This window comes from Vollenhovia emeryi, unplaced genomic scaffold (genome assembly GCF_000949405.1).
Source record: "Vollenhovia emeryi isolate VEMERY1.0 unplaced genomic scaffold, V.emery_V1.0 DF939205.1, whole genome shotgun sequence".
Lineage (NCBI taxonomy): Eukaryota > Metazoa > Arthropoda > Insecta > Hymenoptera > Formicidae > Vollenhovia > Vollenhovia emeryi.
In genome coordinates, this window is record NW_011967161.1 from 386,874 (window position 1) to 403,743 (window position 16,870).

Genomic DNA, 16,870 nt, shown 5'->3' on the forward strand with positions numbered 1-16,870 from the left:
AAAATTCCTTTATTCCTGCGACACTACGATCGCGCGTAGCGAGAAAATCTACGAGAGAGACGATTTTTTTGTCGTCTAGCATCGCGCAGTAAAATGTGAATTATCAGAGAAGTTTAACTCATTCATGACTGAATTATCCTTTCGTTTTTAAGCTTCCACTTATAATGTTATAATATACACAGGGTGTCTCACTTTCAATGATCCACGCAAATATCTCCAAAAATATGAAAGATACAAAAGAATGTTTCAAGTAAAAGTTGTTCGGTTCGGAGGGGGACATAAGGTGGTGCCATTGACTTGACCTTGGATAGTTACTTGAAGGTCACCTTCAATTTTTTTTAGATGAAACCCCCTATTCATTGTACTATCTTATTCTGCTAATTAATACGAACAACTTTTGTCTGAAACATTTTTTGATTTGCCTAATACTTTTTGAGATATTCAAGAGAAAATTTATAACTTTTTCAATGTCTAGCTTATGATATCTCGATAACTGTTCGTCGGAGAGAAAAGTATAGTACAGGACTTTTTCGCTTGAAATACGATATCCTCGATATCTGATGAAAATACGATGTCTTTCATATTTTTGGAGATATTTGCGTGGATCATTTAAAATAAGTCACCCTGTATAATGATATAACGTTCTTTCAGTAATAGAACGCGAATTACCCTATATAATATGAAGGAAGTCAAAGTATACTGTTGAAAAGCGATGAAAAATTATGAGATATAAAGTAATTGTTCCACAGTAAGACAAATCGACGTCGGAAGTCAACAAGGATTGTCGTAGACGTATGTCGCATCGACTTCCGACACCGACTTAGGTCTACGTCTAACGCTTACGTCCTTGCCGTAAGCCATTGTCGTTGGCTTTGTGCTCCGACCCTTCGTCGCGTCGCAAGGCGATTCTTTGCGCGTCGACCTCCGACAGCGACTTAAAGTCTTACGACAAAATCGTAAGCGGCTACGGCAATCCTTCTGCCCTACGAGTTTCCAAGAAGTTCCGTAGAACCAACCGAGACAGTGCGATGCACACACGAAGAAATTTTATCCTGCGTGTGCGTACGTACACACGTACGTACATACAGTGACACGTGCTTGCAAACGAGTGCGAGGAAATTTCAACTGTCAGCAGTGTCAGGTCAGCGGCCAAGTCGAGCCGCGAGCGGCCGGCGCTTCCCGACAGCTGTCGAGAAACTGCTTTGTGACAGGATCTTGGGTGAGCGCAAGCTCGAGGAATATAAGCAGGATCGCGTAATAAATCGTACGTACGAGAGGCCCGGCTGTCCTTCATACAGATAATTAAAATGCCAACGATAAACGGGCGAGTGTGTGTGTGTGTCATAACCTCGTGATAAATTTTCAGGGAGCTCGAAGTGTTCGGCCGATGGCAGAGAACGATCCGTAAACGCTTAAGACTGTCTTAGATCGCAGACGTAAGGCAAGGCAGAGAGAAACGTAAGACGTATACTTAATAGCCTTTCACGACTTACGTTTCTCTCTGCCTTGCCTTACGTCTACGATCTAAGACAGTCTTAAGCGTTTACGGATCGTTCTCTGCCATCGGCCTTAATCTGTTTTCAGTCACGGACAGTCGCGGAGGAGCAGCGTGCTGATCCAAGGGCCAAAGAGTTGGTCTGAATGTTATATTTGCAACGAATATGCGCCTACCAGTGTTCTTAGTGTCGCTTGTCTGCGCGGGAGCGTGGCACGCTGATGTGGATCCACTGAAAACGATTGTGTGGGGCCCAGGACTGAGGCCGGCGGAAGTTACCATGCGTGCGAGATATTTCTTCTTGCAGCTCGTGGACTCGCACGGAACGAAGTTAGTGTCGTCAGGCGATTGTACATAAATGACTAATAAAGCAAGGGTATAAAGATACTGATCATTTTGTAGACATATACAGGACTTTGGAAGTTGAAGTACATGAAAAATTAACTGGCACTCACCGTCATTTTTCTCACAACATAGCATAAATTGTAAAAGTACCTCGATAGTTTCTGTAAAAAAAACTTAAAAAACTTGAAATCTGTTATTTTTATGGAAACTGGTTGTTCTGACGATAAAGATCTAGAGATTTGGGTGACATTTGTTGCAACAACGAAGGATCCAGAGGAGCAAGTGGTTTCGTGCGCGATATTTGTAAAATTAATAATTGTACAAAAGATGGAGTGATTTCAGCTACAAGCGTTTCTGGCAGCAAATTACAAGTGCATCTGCAATAAATTACAATAACATTTCTACGAGTTACCTGATATATGTGATGTTACATCTTGTCTTTTTTTAACTCGCAGATAAATTTAGTATCGCCAGTAGTTTAAAAACCAATAATGTAATTTTGAAACGACCTATACTGGCCAATGTTTTTATTTAAAGAAAAACACTGCAACGTTTCGGTCCCGGACTTGGACTTTTCTCGAGTAATCTGAAATCGTACATAACACTGCACTAAATGTTTTTTAATAAAATAATTATAACGAAAACGAACCACAAATTCATACCTGTTCACAAAATTATTAAAGATCTCGTAGCAATTGCTTGGCCAATGTCACTGTGACAGTAAGCTGCGTACAAGTAAGAGAGTAAGGATTAAATAAACTTGCATATTAGTAAAGAAATTGTCTTTATTTTTTAGTCTGACGAAATCTCCCGGTGAGAATATAGTCACTGGTCAGGTGCACGGAGACTCTCTCAAAGGAGCACCGTGCCGCCTGTGGACTCAAATCTTTGACTGTAAAGACGGCAGTTTTATTGTACGCTACAAAGCCTTCACCACCTGCTTCAACCTCAAGATCAAAGTAAAAGTCAAGGGAAAAGATTTGTCAATGCCCCGTTCGGAGTTCAAGGGTATGCGAACTTGTTTTTCTTAACGCGGAACCTTTTATTAATTAGAACCTAACGAGATCTGTGTCTCTAGGTCCTGTTTACGAGGAAGAATGTTACTGTCCGAATCCATCAATCGTTAACTGGCTAGATCACTATCAGTGCCAACAGAATCACACTCAAATACACCGTGATCTCTCTCCGTTTCCAAATATTGACTTTGACGAAGTACGTCAAAGCCTTATTAAAAGATACGATCGACCAACCAGTGTCAGCATTTGTCATTACGTATTGAAATCTAACAGAGTAAATATCGTGTTATATCGTTAATAATTTGTCCTTATTTACAAATATTGACTTTAACTAGATTAAACTAGGTTTATAGGCAATGTTACGGCCAACACGTTGGCTTCAAAATATTTATGGATGCTATATTGCTGTCACTCGCCCGCAAAGTGATGTTGCCCGATATTGAGCTCTTCGTGAACTTGGGCGACTGGCCGCTTGTGCCCGATTCAGGCCCGCTCTATCCTATTTTTTCATGGTGCGGATCTGAAAGTACGAGAGATATTGTTATGCCTACGTACGACATCACAGAATCGTCTCTGGAAACGATGGGGAGGTACAACCTTGCCTCGATAATGCTAATAATCTAAGCTGCCGTTTTATTTGCAATATGATATGCCTGAAAAACAGGGTAATGTTAGACACACTCTCCGTACAAGGTAACGGACTGCCGTGGGAGAGCAAAACTGAGCAGTTGTTTTGGCGTGGGCGCGACTCCAGAAGGGAACGCCTTGACTTAATAGATATTTCCAGAAAGCATCCAGAGCTCTTCAATGTTTCCATCACTAATTTCTTCTTCTTTAGAGATGAGATAGATAAATATGGACCTGCACAAAATCATGTATCATTTTTTAATTTTTTTAAGGTAAATCTAAAAGCCTCATCTTTTTCTGTAACAAATAGAGCTAGTATCGAGTCAGATTTCACGTATATTCTACGATATTGTCGCGTTTTGTTTTGTTTGTCAAGATATGTATCAATCTTGAAATTATGTTCTGTACAAATTTTTTTTAAATATAGACAATACGTAACTTTATCTTGTTAGGGAAAAATTTGTTTAATTTAGATATTTACATTGATAGTTTGTATTACTTTTTTTTCCTAGTATAAATATCAGTTGAACATTGATGGCACAGTAGCAGCTTATCGATTCCCATATCTACTTGCTGGAGATTCGTTGGTGTTTAAGCAAGACTCCAAGTATTATGAATTTTTTTACAAAGCTCTCACACCTGGAGTGCATTATGTGCCTGTGAGAAGCGACCTGTCGGATCTCGTCGAAAAAATTACGTGGGCAAAGGAGCATAACGAGGATGGATTAAAAATTGCTAAATCTGCTAGACAATTTGTCAGGGATAATTTATTACCACGTGATATATTATGTTACTATACAGTTTTATTTCATGTATGGGAAAAAAGTACTATTTTATATATTTTTCTTGGGTATATATTGTTGTCAAATAATATGATTTTTTATATTTCAGGAATGGAGTAAACGCTTAAAGAGTAAAGTTGAAGTACTAAATAACATGGAAGAAGTACCACAACCTAGTCATTCTTGTCAGTGTCACCTTAGAAATTCAAACCTTAGAGATGAATTGTAATTTTTAACATCTTTTTCAATATTTTTCTATGCTTTATTTATATAATGAAGATTTAACAGATCCACGTTGCCGTACAAGTATCATCTATCATGTGTGCACATCTGTTTACTAACATTTTATACCTAATTGCTAATGTTGAAAATAAAAGGAAACGTGATCTCGAACTTGAAAAATAAACGGTTGTCTAATATTTAATAAATTTTCTCTTTTACAACCTGTTAGCTAGTTTTATATATCATTTAATATTTTTTTTTATTTAATCTAAAATCATGTCGCGAAAACTCGAGTAAGATACATCATTTGTACAATTATCAACATCTTCTTCGAAAAATATTTGTGGGATAAATACAAGGCGTGGCAAAATTTATGATATTCTATCTTTAATTGTATCGCGAATTCTACTGCAAATTATATTTAATGTGGAAAATTCACATTTACATTCATATATAAAGTTTAAAATTAAATTTTCTTATATCAATTAAGAGCATAAATCAAAATCGGAACGAACATTTATATATATTCTTACATATGGCATTTGTACCATTGCATAGTTACATAATTCTTTGACTTTCAATTCGTTTATGCTTTAGTCGTATTAATAAAAAATTACGTATGTATCTGTAATAAAAATAGAATTTGAGGCTTATTATCTTCACTGTACGCAAAATAGTAAAAATATAAAAAATATATAATGAAAGAATTATACACAATAAATCTGCGAATACTTTCAAATTTATAGAAATAATACAAAACAAGTAATAAAAAAAAACATGTTAAATCATTTCTGTGCTACAACTTACATTTTTCGTATTAGAAGTTTTGCCACAAGTGTTAAAAGCCATTTGGAATATTTTGGCATATTTATTTTATCGAGATCTATAGTTAATAATAATAATGATAATAAACCAGTTATTATGTTGTAATGTACGTATATAATGTAAGACAAAATTATATATATATATATATTATTTATATCACCACACATTGAAAAAAAAAATAAAAATACTGAGGATTACAAGTATAGTAAATAATCGAAGTTGAACTAGGAGATTAAGACCTCTCCCATAATGTATATATAATTTTGTCCCAAGCTTTTCTCTTATTACCAATTTTAAAGCAAAAGATAAATTAAGTTCTTCACATAATTCTATCTTGTTTTAATCTAGGTATTGTAATTTTTCATCCTTTGTATTGAACCCTTTATATTCAAATATTAATACGAACATTTATCATATCTAAATAAATATTGTAAATTAATATTAATATGAATTATACTATTCACAATATTTGGATAAATATCGTAAATGTACATTATGAAAGTATATGAACGTACTCACATAGTAAAGCGATTGAAAACAAACAAAAATTCTCGATATTTATATTAATCTAAACTTTATGTAAATTTGGGAGTTATTCATGTATTTTTATTGTGTGGGTGGCTGATAACCGTAACCTCCATATTGATTAGGCGGAGGTGGGCCTTGTGGTCCAGGTGGAGGAGGCATGTGTCCACCAGGTGGTCGTGGCGGGTACTGTGGATATCCTTGCCCTGCCGGCGGTGGAGGGTAACTTTGAGGAGGATACTGAGGATGTCCATAGTGTTGTCCCCCTTGCGGTGGATGAGGACTGTAAATCTGTAATTCAGGATGCTCTCAAGTTCCATTATATCAATAATTCATGCGTTTCACTTACTTGCATTATATAACTTTTTTACAGGTGTTTCAAACGTAAATAATGTAAAAAGGAAAACAAAGTGTTTTTCTTTCTACTGAGAACTGCGAATAAAATTGTAAAACTGTAAAGAAAAATGACGTCATATTGCCACGAAAACGAGGGATAAATCTGAAACAGCTCGCCTATGTCGATATAGCTCAAGTACCTGTGGTTGTCCTCCTGGAGTCGGTGGCACGTATGTTTGCGTCGTAGTGGGTCCGTAGGCAGGTTGTTGCTGAGGGCCTGGCGGTGGAGCGGGACCTTGCGGCGGACCTGACGGCGGCTGGAATCCACTCGGAGCTGGACTCTGAGACGGTTGCTGTTGCGTCTGCGGAGCTGTTTGCGACTGTTGCTGAGATTGTTGCGGTGGCTGGTGCGGTGATTGATGCGAGGGTGGTTGGTGGGACGATTGATGAGTCGGCTGGTGAGGTGGCTGATGCGGGGTGTGGGGTGGTTGGTGTGGCGACTGATGCGGCGGCGGTGGATGCGGGGGGTGCGATGTCGGGTGTGGTGTTTGATGAACGGGATACCCAGAGGGGGCCGGCGGCACCGGGGGTGCGTAGCTTCCGCCCTGCGACGTCGGTGGCGGACCGCTATTCGACGGATACGTCTGCGTCGAAGCAGACGGCGTGCTTGTCGGCTGACTGCTTTGGACGTAAGTATTGCCGCCGCTCGCGGAGGAGGTGCTAAATGGCGGAGATGTAGAGGCGGGGCCGTACTGCGTCGCGCCAGGACCTGGGCTTGGTTGACTAACGTAATTGGGCTGCGGGCCCGCGTTTTGCTGAGACCCAGGTTGCGGGGGCTGGGTCGCGCTAGTTGTCGGAGGTGGCGGGTAATTTTGCGGCGGGACATTGTTCGCGTATGTCTGCGAGGAAGGAGGGGGATAACTTCCGGGCTGTCCTGCGGCGTACGCGTTTTGAGGTGGCACTTGGGACGGAGGCTGTTGATAATTTGGTTGTGGACTAGGACTGCCGTATTGTCCTGGTTGTTGTTGTTGACTACCTGATGAGAAGTTCTGCTGCGAAGCGTTTGATGGCGGATAGCCTTGCTGATTTGGCGGCGGCGGTCCGTATCCGGAAGGCGGCTGAGCCGTGCCCGGTGGCGGATAACCACCTGGTTGTGGACCATAACTGTTCACCGTAGTCGGAGGACCATAATTTGGCTGTGTCGCTGCGGTGTATCCTTGCTGCTGAGAAGCGTTCGGCGGTCCGTACTGATTCGGTTGACCGGGAGTGTATGCGGATCCTTGTGGACCTTGATAGTTCGAGCCAGGGCTCTGACCAGCGTATTGAGCAGGATAACCTTGCTGAGAAGGTTGCTGGGGATAGCCCTGTGGACCTCTATACTGCTGCGGACCTGGTGCGGTTGGAGGCCCTGTAAACGTTACAAGATTAAAACGTCTGGTAATAATATATGAAGCTGAAAGTGTTACATCTCTTCCAAATGTATATTAACATACGAATCATTTAATATAAATTTTAACTGGAGTAAAAATAAAGCTTTTTTTTTTAATAGACAATTCAAATTAGAATATAACGTACTATTTATTGCAGGTCCTTGGCCGGGCATCACAGGTCCGCGATAACCTTGCGCCATTGGTTGGCCTTGATTGAACGTCGACATTGGCATTGTTGGCTGTGTGTTTGGCGGCATTTCCCCTCCGGGACCAGCTGCACCACCCGGACCACTTGGAAGCCCTTGTGGGTTCATCATACCATGCTGAGGACCATTGGGAATACCTTGAGGTAGCTTGTAACAGAAAGACATTGAGTTTCGCAACCGTTTGATTTTATCGAATCAAATGCACTTCGTTTTTATCTACATCCTTTGTTCCATTCCTGCTACTTACTGGTAATAAAGTCTGCAGATTCTGGTTTACATCAGCGATAGACGCTAGATACACCAAGTTGCGATGTAATATTTGTTGGTACCTAAAAATTAAATTTAAAAGACATACTGACTGGCTCGACAAGAGCTGCCTACTTATCGAGAAAACAATCCTCTTTGGTGCTCGTCTTTCGTGTAAACAGCTGAAAAAAGTATCCTCGGCGCGGGATTATCTCGACAGCGATAAAAATTATTTCATTTTGCATCAGACTGTATATCATTTCGCGGGGTCGAAAAAGACGCGCAATCGTCTTGCGCCAATCACTTACTGCACGCATTCCTGCGCCTTGCCCTTGTTCTGATACTCCTGAATCATCTGTATAAGCTGGCTATTCTCGTCGAGCATCTAGAAAAACGTGACAAACTCGTACATGTACTGTCCTTTCGGGGTGCTTTCCAGCAATATACATGGGCGACACTGCGCGAAGCCTTGTGTCCACGATCCAAGAACCGTGTCCAAGTTCTAGTTCCGAGAAATGTGTGGCCAATTAAGCTTGCAGCTTTTCCGTAAAAGACGCAGGTCGATTGGCCACGCATTTCTCAGAACTAGAACTTGGACACAGTTCTTGGGTTGCGGACACGAGACTTAACACGGTGAGTCATTTTATCTTTGTTATGCCATTATTAAACAAGGATGAAATGATACTCTATATTAAGTCAGCGGCACACGGTGCTTTCTTGCTCGCGTGCACTTTTGCTGGCCAGTGAGAGCCAATCGGGATTCCACGTGACAGGCTGCTGGCAGAGAACGATCCGTAAACGCTCAAGTCTTAGTCGTAGACGTAGACGTAATGCAAGGCAGAGAGAAATTCAAGTCGTATACTCTCACGACTAGAATTTTTCTTTGCCTTGCCTTACGTCTACGACTAAGACAGTCTTAAGCGTTTACGGATCGTTCTCTGCCGTCGGCCCAATGCGGCGTCTACGATGAGACTTTAAGATGCAAGATTTAAGAAATTAATCAATCACAGTGGAACGCGAGGATAATACTCGACTGTAATTGATCAATTTCCCAAATCTTACATCCTGAATGTCATTGTGGACACCGCGTAAAGCAGGGTAGAGAAAAACTCGAGAGTTGTGAGAGTCCAGCGGACACGACTTAAGTTTTTCCCCGCCGTGCCTTACGTCTAAGACAGACTCAAGCGTTTACGGGTCATTCTCTGCCATCAGCCATAGGTGGGACGATAAGACTGCGCCCCGATTAGCTCTCACCGCCCAGCCAAGGTGCACGCAGGCAGACCAGCGAGCAAAAAAGCATCGTGTGCCGCTGGCTTTACACCGTGCCAATCCGTCTCTCGCTGGAAAGCACTCGCAGTTAGTAAGCGAAACGTGATTCCACTTTTTTTTTGCTCTCTCCCTCCTCCCTTTCGAGGCTACAGTCAATACCCTTTACCTTCTGTATCTGGGCAGGATTCGGTGGTGGCCTGCCGCGTTGCGCGAAGGTCACGGACATTTTCGAAGCGACAACTCACGGCGTGGGACAAACTCGACCGGGTTCTCACTTCTCCGAGCGGGCGATCCTCCGTCACGCTATCGCGAGGAGCCACCTGGAAATACCTTAAAGCGTGGTACGTCCATCTCCGTCGTGTCTCCCGAGCGCGTTGCCGCGGTGGCCGAGGCGCGAGATCATCCGCGCGGGACCGCCGGGAACATCGCGGAGATTCTTTTTTTCGAACTCGACCCGCGCGTGTTATGCACCCACGCGCACGTATGTATATATATAGATAGATAGATATATGCGTATATGTACGTATATATGTGTGCCTAACCACAAACCAGTCGTGCGTGCAACGTATTTTTGCCGTAACGTATCTGACGCGTGTGGCAATTATCGTCAATTACCTCGCCAAGTGCATCCAATTTCGGAGTAGGGCGACACGAGAGATCGGTCAGCTGCCGAGACCGAAGGGGCTTGGGAGAGCAGCGCCACCGACGGCGGACGCGCCGACTAACGCCTTCGCCCCTCTCTCTCTCTCCTCCGGATGTTGCGTAAAGGTCGTCCTACATTAGTCGCAAAAGTAACCAATCGCATCGACGCAAGCAGCGCTACTTCCGGGGCTCTCGATTCTTGAATAAACGTATATGAGTAAATTCTGCTCCTACAGAAAATTGCTTGCAACTTAGGGCCGGTTCTACGTTGATCGTATCGTAATTTGATTAGACTAGGGGAACGATATAATTATATAATTGTATAAATACCTTGCCGTAAACAGTTCTGCTCTGAATTACTCCAAGTTTCGCTCAAATTATCCCGCGGGAGGGAAAGAAAACGATGGAGAAGTGGCAACGATATAGAGGACGTGCCAAATAACTAAGAAGATGTTGGAGATCCTGTTGCTAGAAACTTCGCCTGCTGCTAGACTGCTAGTAATAAACTAAGGGGAAAAAATAAATAAAAGATCGGATCGGAGATACACACGACCGGCGTGCATAAGAAAATTTGTCGTATCACGTTGACACAAGAGTAGCAGGGAGTAATACGTAATTCACAAATGGCTTCGTCGAAGGTGAGCGATTACTTTTTAAGTATTGCCAGGTCTGTAAAGTTGCGTTATTTCTGCAGATCGAGTTCGCGGTGCACATGACGTGCGAAAAGTGCGTCGATGCGATCGCCAAGAGTCTAGCGGGTCTGGATGGCATCCGGAATGTCGATATATCGCTGGAACAGGGCACAGTCACCCTCGAAGCGAGCCTACCTTACTCCGTCGTGCAGGAAAGGATTGAAAAAACCGGAAGGCAGGCAGTGTTGAAGGGATTCGGAGGTTTAAGCAATTATTTGCTTTAATGTATACAGTATAGTGTACTATCCTTTCATGTACAACGAACCTACCGGTTTCATTCGTGATTTCTGAAGCCAAGTGTTTCTGGAACTGTTGGGGAGAAAAGAGGAATGTTGTATGGAAAAAGAACTGAAATCTAGAAGACAAAGCTCGTGAACATTTCTCTATCTGGAATATTTCCTCTGTATATACTTTCACAATAGAAGCCTGTCTCGTAATAGATGACTTTCCTCTTTATGTATATTATTAGTGAATTTGGCAGCTTGCACTAGTGCGTACTGAAACGAGCCACACCAGGCTTGTTCGGAGTCAGCTCTTATATTTATAGTCATCTCAAGTACATGTCTAAAAACTATTTAGCCAAAAGAATGATCCATACGAATACTATAGAGATTATTTTACTGGCTAGGAAGTTTTTCAAAAAGTATTTAAGACTATTGTTAAATATAAGGATTAACTGTGAACAAGTCTTGGTGCACACTCAGTGCGCGCAAGGTGCAAGCTGCCGAATTCGCTATTAGACACCTGGTCTCTTGCAGACGGATCGAGTGCGGTGTCGATGCTGGGCGGGGACTCCGGATACAGCGTGGGTAATCTGATCAGAGGAGTAATAAGATTCGCGGAAGGCCCAGACGGATGCGTCATAGACGGTACGATTGACGGTTTAACTCCGGGCGAGCACGGCATTCACATTCACGAATGCGGCGATATATCTAATGGCTGTGATAAGTAAGCGCAAGCTTGCAAAAGCAAGGTACTCGGGTCGACCCTCTGATCCTCGAGTAAATGTATTTTATCCTCGTTGCAGCGTAGGCGAACACTACAATCCAAACAATTCGCCACACGGCGATCCCGGGGACGATCTGTCCAAGAGGGTAAATATGAATACGCCGTCAGATTCCTTAGATCTCGTGGCACTTTAATGACGTTGCGCGCAATCGCAGCACATTGGCGATCTTGGCAATATCCACGCGGACGCTACTGGCAGAGCTGCCTTTCGGAAGTCGGACAGGTTTCTCAAGGTACCCGATATCATTGGTAGGTCCGTCATTATCACCAAGGATCCTGACGATCTTGGAAGAGGCGACAGTCCAGAATCCAGGATAAATGGAAATAGCGGGGCTAGGTATGCGGAACGATTACCGTTGCGCCTTTCGCTGGGTCTGCAATACGTGCAGTGAGCTCTAAGTCGTAAGAAATCGATCGATCACGGACGATTATTCTTCTCACTTTCCGACCCTCACGGTTTAAGGCTTACTACACGTATTGTAGACCCGGAGCTTGACTGTCTCAACTGTCTCACATTAAACTTCTTTTCCTACTCAGGCTGGCCTGCGGCATTATAGCCAGGTCGTCCGGATTATTTCAAAATACGAAGAAGATTTGCGCGTGCGACGGCCTAACTATATGGGACGAAAGAGATCGGGCGATTAACCACGGTACAAAAAGTCGTACAGAGTCAAATGAGAGAATGTGCACGTTAATTTGAAAACTTCAAGTGTTACCTGTATTCGCTTTATGCGATAAAATTTCGTACTGTTAATTATTAATATAGAAAAAAATCTTCATTTGGTGGAGAGGAAAGAAAGAGCAAAGGAAAGAAGGATTTTCCTGGTCTCCTATGCTTTTTATTTTATTTTTAAAAGATTATAAGTGTGGGAGTTTTTTCTAGTAATCGTATATGTGATCCTTGAATTTATTGCGACATAATTTCTCGAGAAACAATTTGATTACGTGAAATAATTCGTACGCTTTTTCTTTTCAGCAAACTTGTAAGTCGCACGAAGACGTAACGCGATTGAACTAACAAAGAACACATTCCAGAATGCCTCTTGAACAGATATAAATGTACCACTTTTCGGTAAAATGAAATATATTAGATATCTAGTCTGTTTATGTACAAATTTTTATTAAATTACGAGCGTTATCATTTATATGCTTTATCTCTCTACTCCTGTATATTCACCATAACCAGCTAATATTCCAGTTTTTAAATCTGTTCAATGGAGCTGTACTTTATACCTGAACTGCCTGCACTAGTTCATCTGTGGGTGTGCTCCGTTTCAAGCATGATGCATCGTTTATCCTCCTTTAATATTTGGTGAATAACAAGGAGAGATAATGCTTCATGCGTGAGACGGAACGCACCCTATAAGGAACAGATCCAATATGGCGTTACTAACTTGAGTTAATCTTACGTAAGTTTACTGTTTATTGTGGCATGTTATAATACTACTTGAAGAAGTAGTAATGATGACAAGTGAAAAGAAGTAGAAGGAAGCTACGCTGGAAGTGACACGACCGCTTATTTGTGATCATGCAATGAAGAGAACGTAGCTTTGAAAACGCGTTGAGGTTATACTCAGTCGCAAAGTAAGTGACAAACAGAAATAAGTAAGGAGACCACCTGCAGTACAAAGTAGTAAAAAGTGTATAGCATTATCAGTGTTCAATATCTTCCAGAGATTCGCGTGGCTATTCGAAACTTTCCCTGGAGAAGAAACGACCAAGAATGGGGATCCCTGGTTTGATGAGGTACATATCCAACGACTCGGAGCGCTATCTCGAGTATTACGCACTGCACGACAGTTATTTGGTGATCGACGGCAACAACATATGCTGCCAGCTGTACATGTGGTATGCCAAGTGCAATTGCGCGTTCGGCGGCGAGTACGACAAGTACGCGCAATTAGTGAGGGATTTCTTCGATAAGCTCTTGAGGTGCAACGTTACCCCGCTGGTGCTGTTCGACGGCGGCTGCGAGGACAAGAAGCTCAAGACCATCGTGTCCCGAACCAAGCAGAAGACTGAGATTGCGTTGCACTACACCCTGGCCTCTCAGCAACGCACCAAGTTCCTGCCTCTGCTCTTGAGGGAGGTCTTCAAGGACGTGATGAACGAGAAGGGCATCAGATATGTGCAAAGCATCTTCGAAGCGGACAACACCATAGCTGCGATAGCGCGCATCCTCAATTGTCCCGTATTGAGCTACGACTCTGACTTCTTTATTTATGGATCGCTGTACATACCGTTCAATACGTTGGAAGAAGGCGTAGTGCCCAATCCGACGGGCAGGGGCTACATGAAACGCTGCAAGATTTATTGCGTCGAGAAGCTCTTTCAGATTTACCACGGACTGAATCAGTCCTTGTTGTTTCTGTCCTCGGTATTGCTGGGAAATGACTATGTGAGCCAGCGCACGTTTAAGAACTTCTTCCGTCATCTGTCGCGAATGGAGAGAAGGGGATACAGCAATGAGCAGCAGCGGCGCATAGGCGCCACGTTTCAGTGGCTACGGAGACGCAGTTTAAACGAGGCCGTAATAGGGATACTAGGTAGATTACGAAAGCAAGAGCGCAAACACGTGTTAAAAACGATAGAAACGATAATAAATGGTTACGTCAATGCGCCGCTAAGCGTGATACATATGCTGAATATCCCTCCAGAGGTCTTTTCGAGGCAACACTTGCGGAATATGCCCAAGGCGTACAAGTTTGAGGGTGATATAAATAACTTGACGTGTTACAATGAAAAGACAAATGAGATGGAATCGAGCGATGAGGGAGAAGCGGAAGACAAAGAAATAGCCGACATACTTGAAGAAAAAGCATTGGACTCAAATGAGTCTCAGGTTGACAATTTGCCCAAGTGGTTCATTACCGAGTTCAAACAGAGCAGATTTCCCTCTTATTTCATAGACTTGATAATAAGAAAATTATACGTTTGTCCTGTGCAGATCGAGGATCCTTCCCGTGCCTCGTCTATCGTTGTAAGCTTGAAAGTCTTAGGTGTTATCTACGGGGTGCTCTTGTCAGAAGGGAAGAAAAGCAACATGGAATATGTAACCAGAGACGAGAACAAGGGAATAAAGCGTTATCAGTTGGAATACAGCGATAATATACTTGGTTGTAAACTACCTCCTTTACCCAGCCTGAGGGAATTGCCTATTGTCGTCAGGAGGGAAATTTTAAACGCGACGTTGACGATCTCCGATGCGAAGTACATAAACGAAATCCCGTCGGATTGGATGCTGTACATCGCAACCATGAGGTACTGGATAGATCAACAACAGGAACCGTCGCAATATAGTTGTCACGTGTACTCCTTATTGTTCGCCTTGCTGTTTAACATAATCGACAACAATGTAGGCTACTATAGAATCCTGAGCAGGTTTCAGCAAAAATGTAATAGAGCTGCGGAGAACATTCGACGCGAAAGAAGGACAAGAAACTATCAGCCGCAATACTCGATCGACGCTACACTCGCGGACGCGGTCTGCCAGGTTAATGCCGACGATTGCTTACTCGCAGCCGCATTCTTCGTATCCAATTTCGAAGTTGATCGGAAACTGTATTCGCAGCCGAAAAAATTTAACATTACACTTATTCATGGTTTTGCGGAGTTTCAAAGTTGCTTGAGGCATGTTATGCACTTAAATGCGTTATTAGGATACCCGTATGAACCAACCAAGGTCGCTACCGTGTTCAACGGTACATTATTGTATAATTTGTGTAGCAATTTTACAAAACGCGACGACGTTGAGGTTTACATCAAATTAATTTTGCAAGATTCTCCGAGTTTGTCGCGTCTGTTTGACATACTTTTATCCAAAGTCAAACCTTTGCTTGATACTGTACTGGAGAAGAAAACCAATAAACGTAAGAAGCAAAAGGTAAAAAGATATGAGAAAAAGGAGTGTGTTACGCACGAAGAAAGTCTTGAAGAGGAAAACACCTGTGAAAACACCAGTGATGAAGCATTCTACGATGTAAATAATCCTTTCTCCGTGCTTGGAAACGCGCAGCATTAACTTCTTCATTACACCTAATTGAACTGCGTGTAATTACATTGTATCTCTGCAATTCACGTAATTTATAAATTTTTTATATATTAACTTTATATATAAACAATTTGTATTTGTATAAGATATAACGCATAAGGACATCGAAAATTTTACAATGGTATTGTATCATTGATGTTAAAGTTTCTTGACGATGGTTCTTAAATTGGAAAAAATCTATATTTTCGCTACTGCCGATTACATCGATGTTATAGGAACTCACGTAATCCTTTCGTTTTTGATATGAGAACGATCTCTCGGTGCTTGCTCTCTTCTTGTATTAGGCGACTGCTTGTTCTAAATGGATAACAAATGGAAGGGATGTTTATTGCACGATGCAAAGAATAAAATAAATTAATACATTACGTTTTTGTACATCTCCCAAAATGCGCTGAACGTTGTTTTAGCAGCATTAGTCTCTTCTCGTGCAATTGGTATATAATGTTCGTCTCCGTGTTTAGCGATCTCTTAAATTTTCTAATTTTGCAAATAACTGAAATTTTTGTAATACCTTCACGGACGTGCATGCAGCATTTGCGGCGTTATTGGGATCTTTTCCATTTGAAATGTATTTTGTTAAAACGTCTTATTCTAATCGATGATGCTACTTGTGAAAATTAAAGACAAACGTTATATCTACTTGTATTATAGAAATGTGTATATTATCGTAATCAAGATTTATAATAAAAAGATGTATGTTACAATTAAGATTTACAATTAACGCTGTTGCTAATAAAATGTTTTTCTAATGAAATTTTTGCTAAAACCGTGTAAATTGCACACAGATAATTATATACAGTAAAACGTCCCACATCTGCGCCGGTCGGGACCGGAAGTGACCCAACATCTGCGTCAGAAAACGGCGGTGGTGGGGGAGCTAACCATTGAAAACGCGAAGATGTGGGACGGAAACTAGCGAAGATATGGGACGCGCGCAGATGTGGGACGTTCCACTGTAATCTGTGAATTTACAGTATTCGATGCATTAATGTTATTAGTATACTAGTAACATTAATGCATCGATTCACAGAAAAAATTATTTGTGTAAAAATAATATACAGTTATCAAACAAACACTATAGTGTTTAAATTGTTGCTACAGTGGAACGTCCCACATCTGCGCTTCCCACATCTGCGCGCATCCCATATCTTCG

At 41.9% G+C, this 16,870-nt stretch overlaps 4 protein-coding genes across 7 annotated transcripts; 3 read left to right on the forward strand and 1 right to left on the reverse strand.

The window, feature by feature from the left end:
* The first annotated feature begins 503 nt into the window (after nt 1-503).
* On the forward strand, nt 504-4,671 carry LOC105561571 (KDEL motif-containing protein 1-like). 3 transcript variants are annotated; one of them, XM_012011659.1, is made up of 8 exons: nt 504-1,264; nt 1,585-1,825; nt 2,637-2,848; nt 2,919-3,130; nt 3,202-3,446; nt 3,521-3,755; nt 3,996-4,295; nt 4,375-4,671. In XM_012011659.1, exons 2-8 carry the CDS (start codon nt 1,662-1,664, stop codon nt 4,492-4,494), a joined length of 1,488 nt encoding a protein of 495 aa, XP_011867049.1. In that variant the 5' UTR covers nt 504-1,264; nt 1,585-1,661; the 3' UTR covers nt 4,495-4,671. The 3 variants fall into 3 exon arrangements, with proteins under 3 accessions (XP_011867049.1, XP_011867051.1, XP_011867050.1); XM_012011661.1 differs by having other exon boundaries at nt 504-1,219; XM_012011660.1 differs by lacking the exon at nt 504-1,264 and adding an exon at nt 1,314-1,458.
* Nucleotides 4,507-9,985, reverse strand: LOC105561570 (basic salivary proline-rich protein 1). Its single transcript, XM_012011657.1, has 6 exons — nt 9,491-9,985; nt 8,364-8,440; nt 8,057-8,138; nt 7,749-7,956; nt 6,374-7,581; nt 4,507-6,128 (listed from the first exon to the last, which is right to left on the reverse strand). Exons 1-6 carry the CDS (start codon nt 9,548-9,550, stop codon nt 5,919-5,921), a joined length of 1,845 nt encoding a protein of 614 aa, XP_011867047.1. The 5' UTR covers nt 9,551-9,985; the 3' UTR covers nt 4,507-5,918.
* Nucleotides 9,986-10,366: 381 nt separating this feature from the next.
* On the forward strand, nt 10,367-12,769 carry LOC105561572 (copper chaperone for superoxide dismutase). Of its 2 annotated transcripts, XM_012011663.1 has the most exons (7): nt 10,371-10,604; nt 10,661-10,859; nt 11,417-11,606; nt 11,686-11,752; nt 11,822-12,003; nt 12,204-12,316; nt 12,643-12,769. In XM_012011663.1, the coding sequence occupies exons 1-7, from the start codon at nt 10,590-10,592 to the stop codon at nt 12,651-12,653; spliced, it is 777 nt and encodes a 258-aa protein (XP_011867053.1). In that variant the 5' UTR covers nt 10,371-10,589; the 3' UTR covers nt 12,654-12,769. The 2 variants fall into 2 exon arrangements, with proteins under 2 accessions (XP_011867052.1, XP_011867053.1); XM_012011662.1 differs by having other exon boundaries at nt 10,367-10,604; nt 12,204-12,769.
* Nucleotides 12,770-12,853: 84 nt separating this feature from the next.
* On the forward strand, nt 12,854-16,463 carry LOC105561573 (protein asteroid-like). The gene is made up of 2 exons (XM_012011664.1): nt 12,854-13,250; nt 13,341-16,463. Exon 2 carries the CDS (start codon nt 13,390-13,392, stop codon nt 15,685-15,687), a length of 2,298 nt encoding a protein of 765 aa, XP_011867054.1. The 5' UTR covers nt 12,854-13,250; nt 13,341-13,389; the 3' UTR covers nt 15,688-16,463.
* Nucleotides 16,464-16,870: the final 407 nt, after the last annotated feature.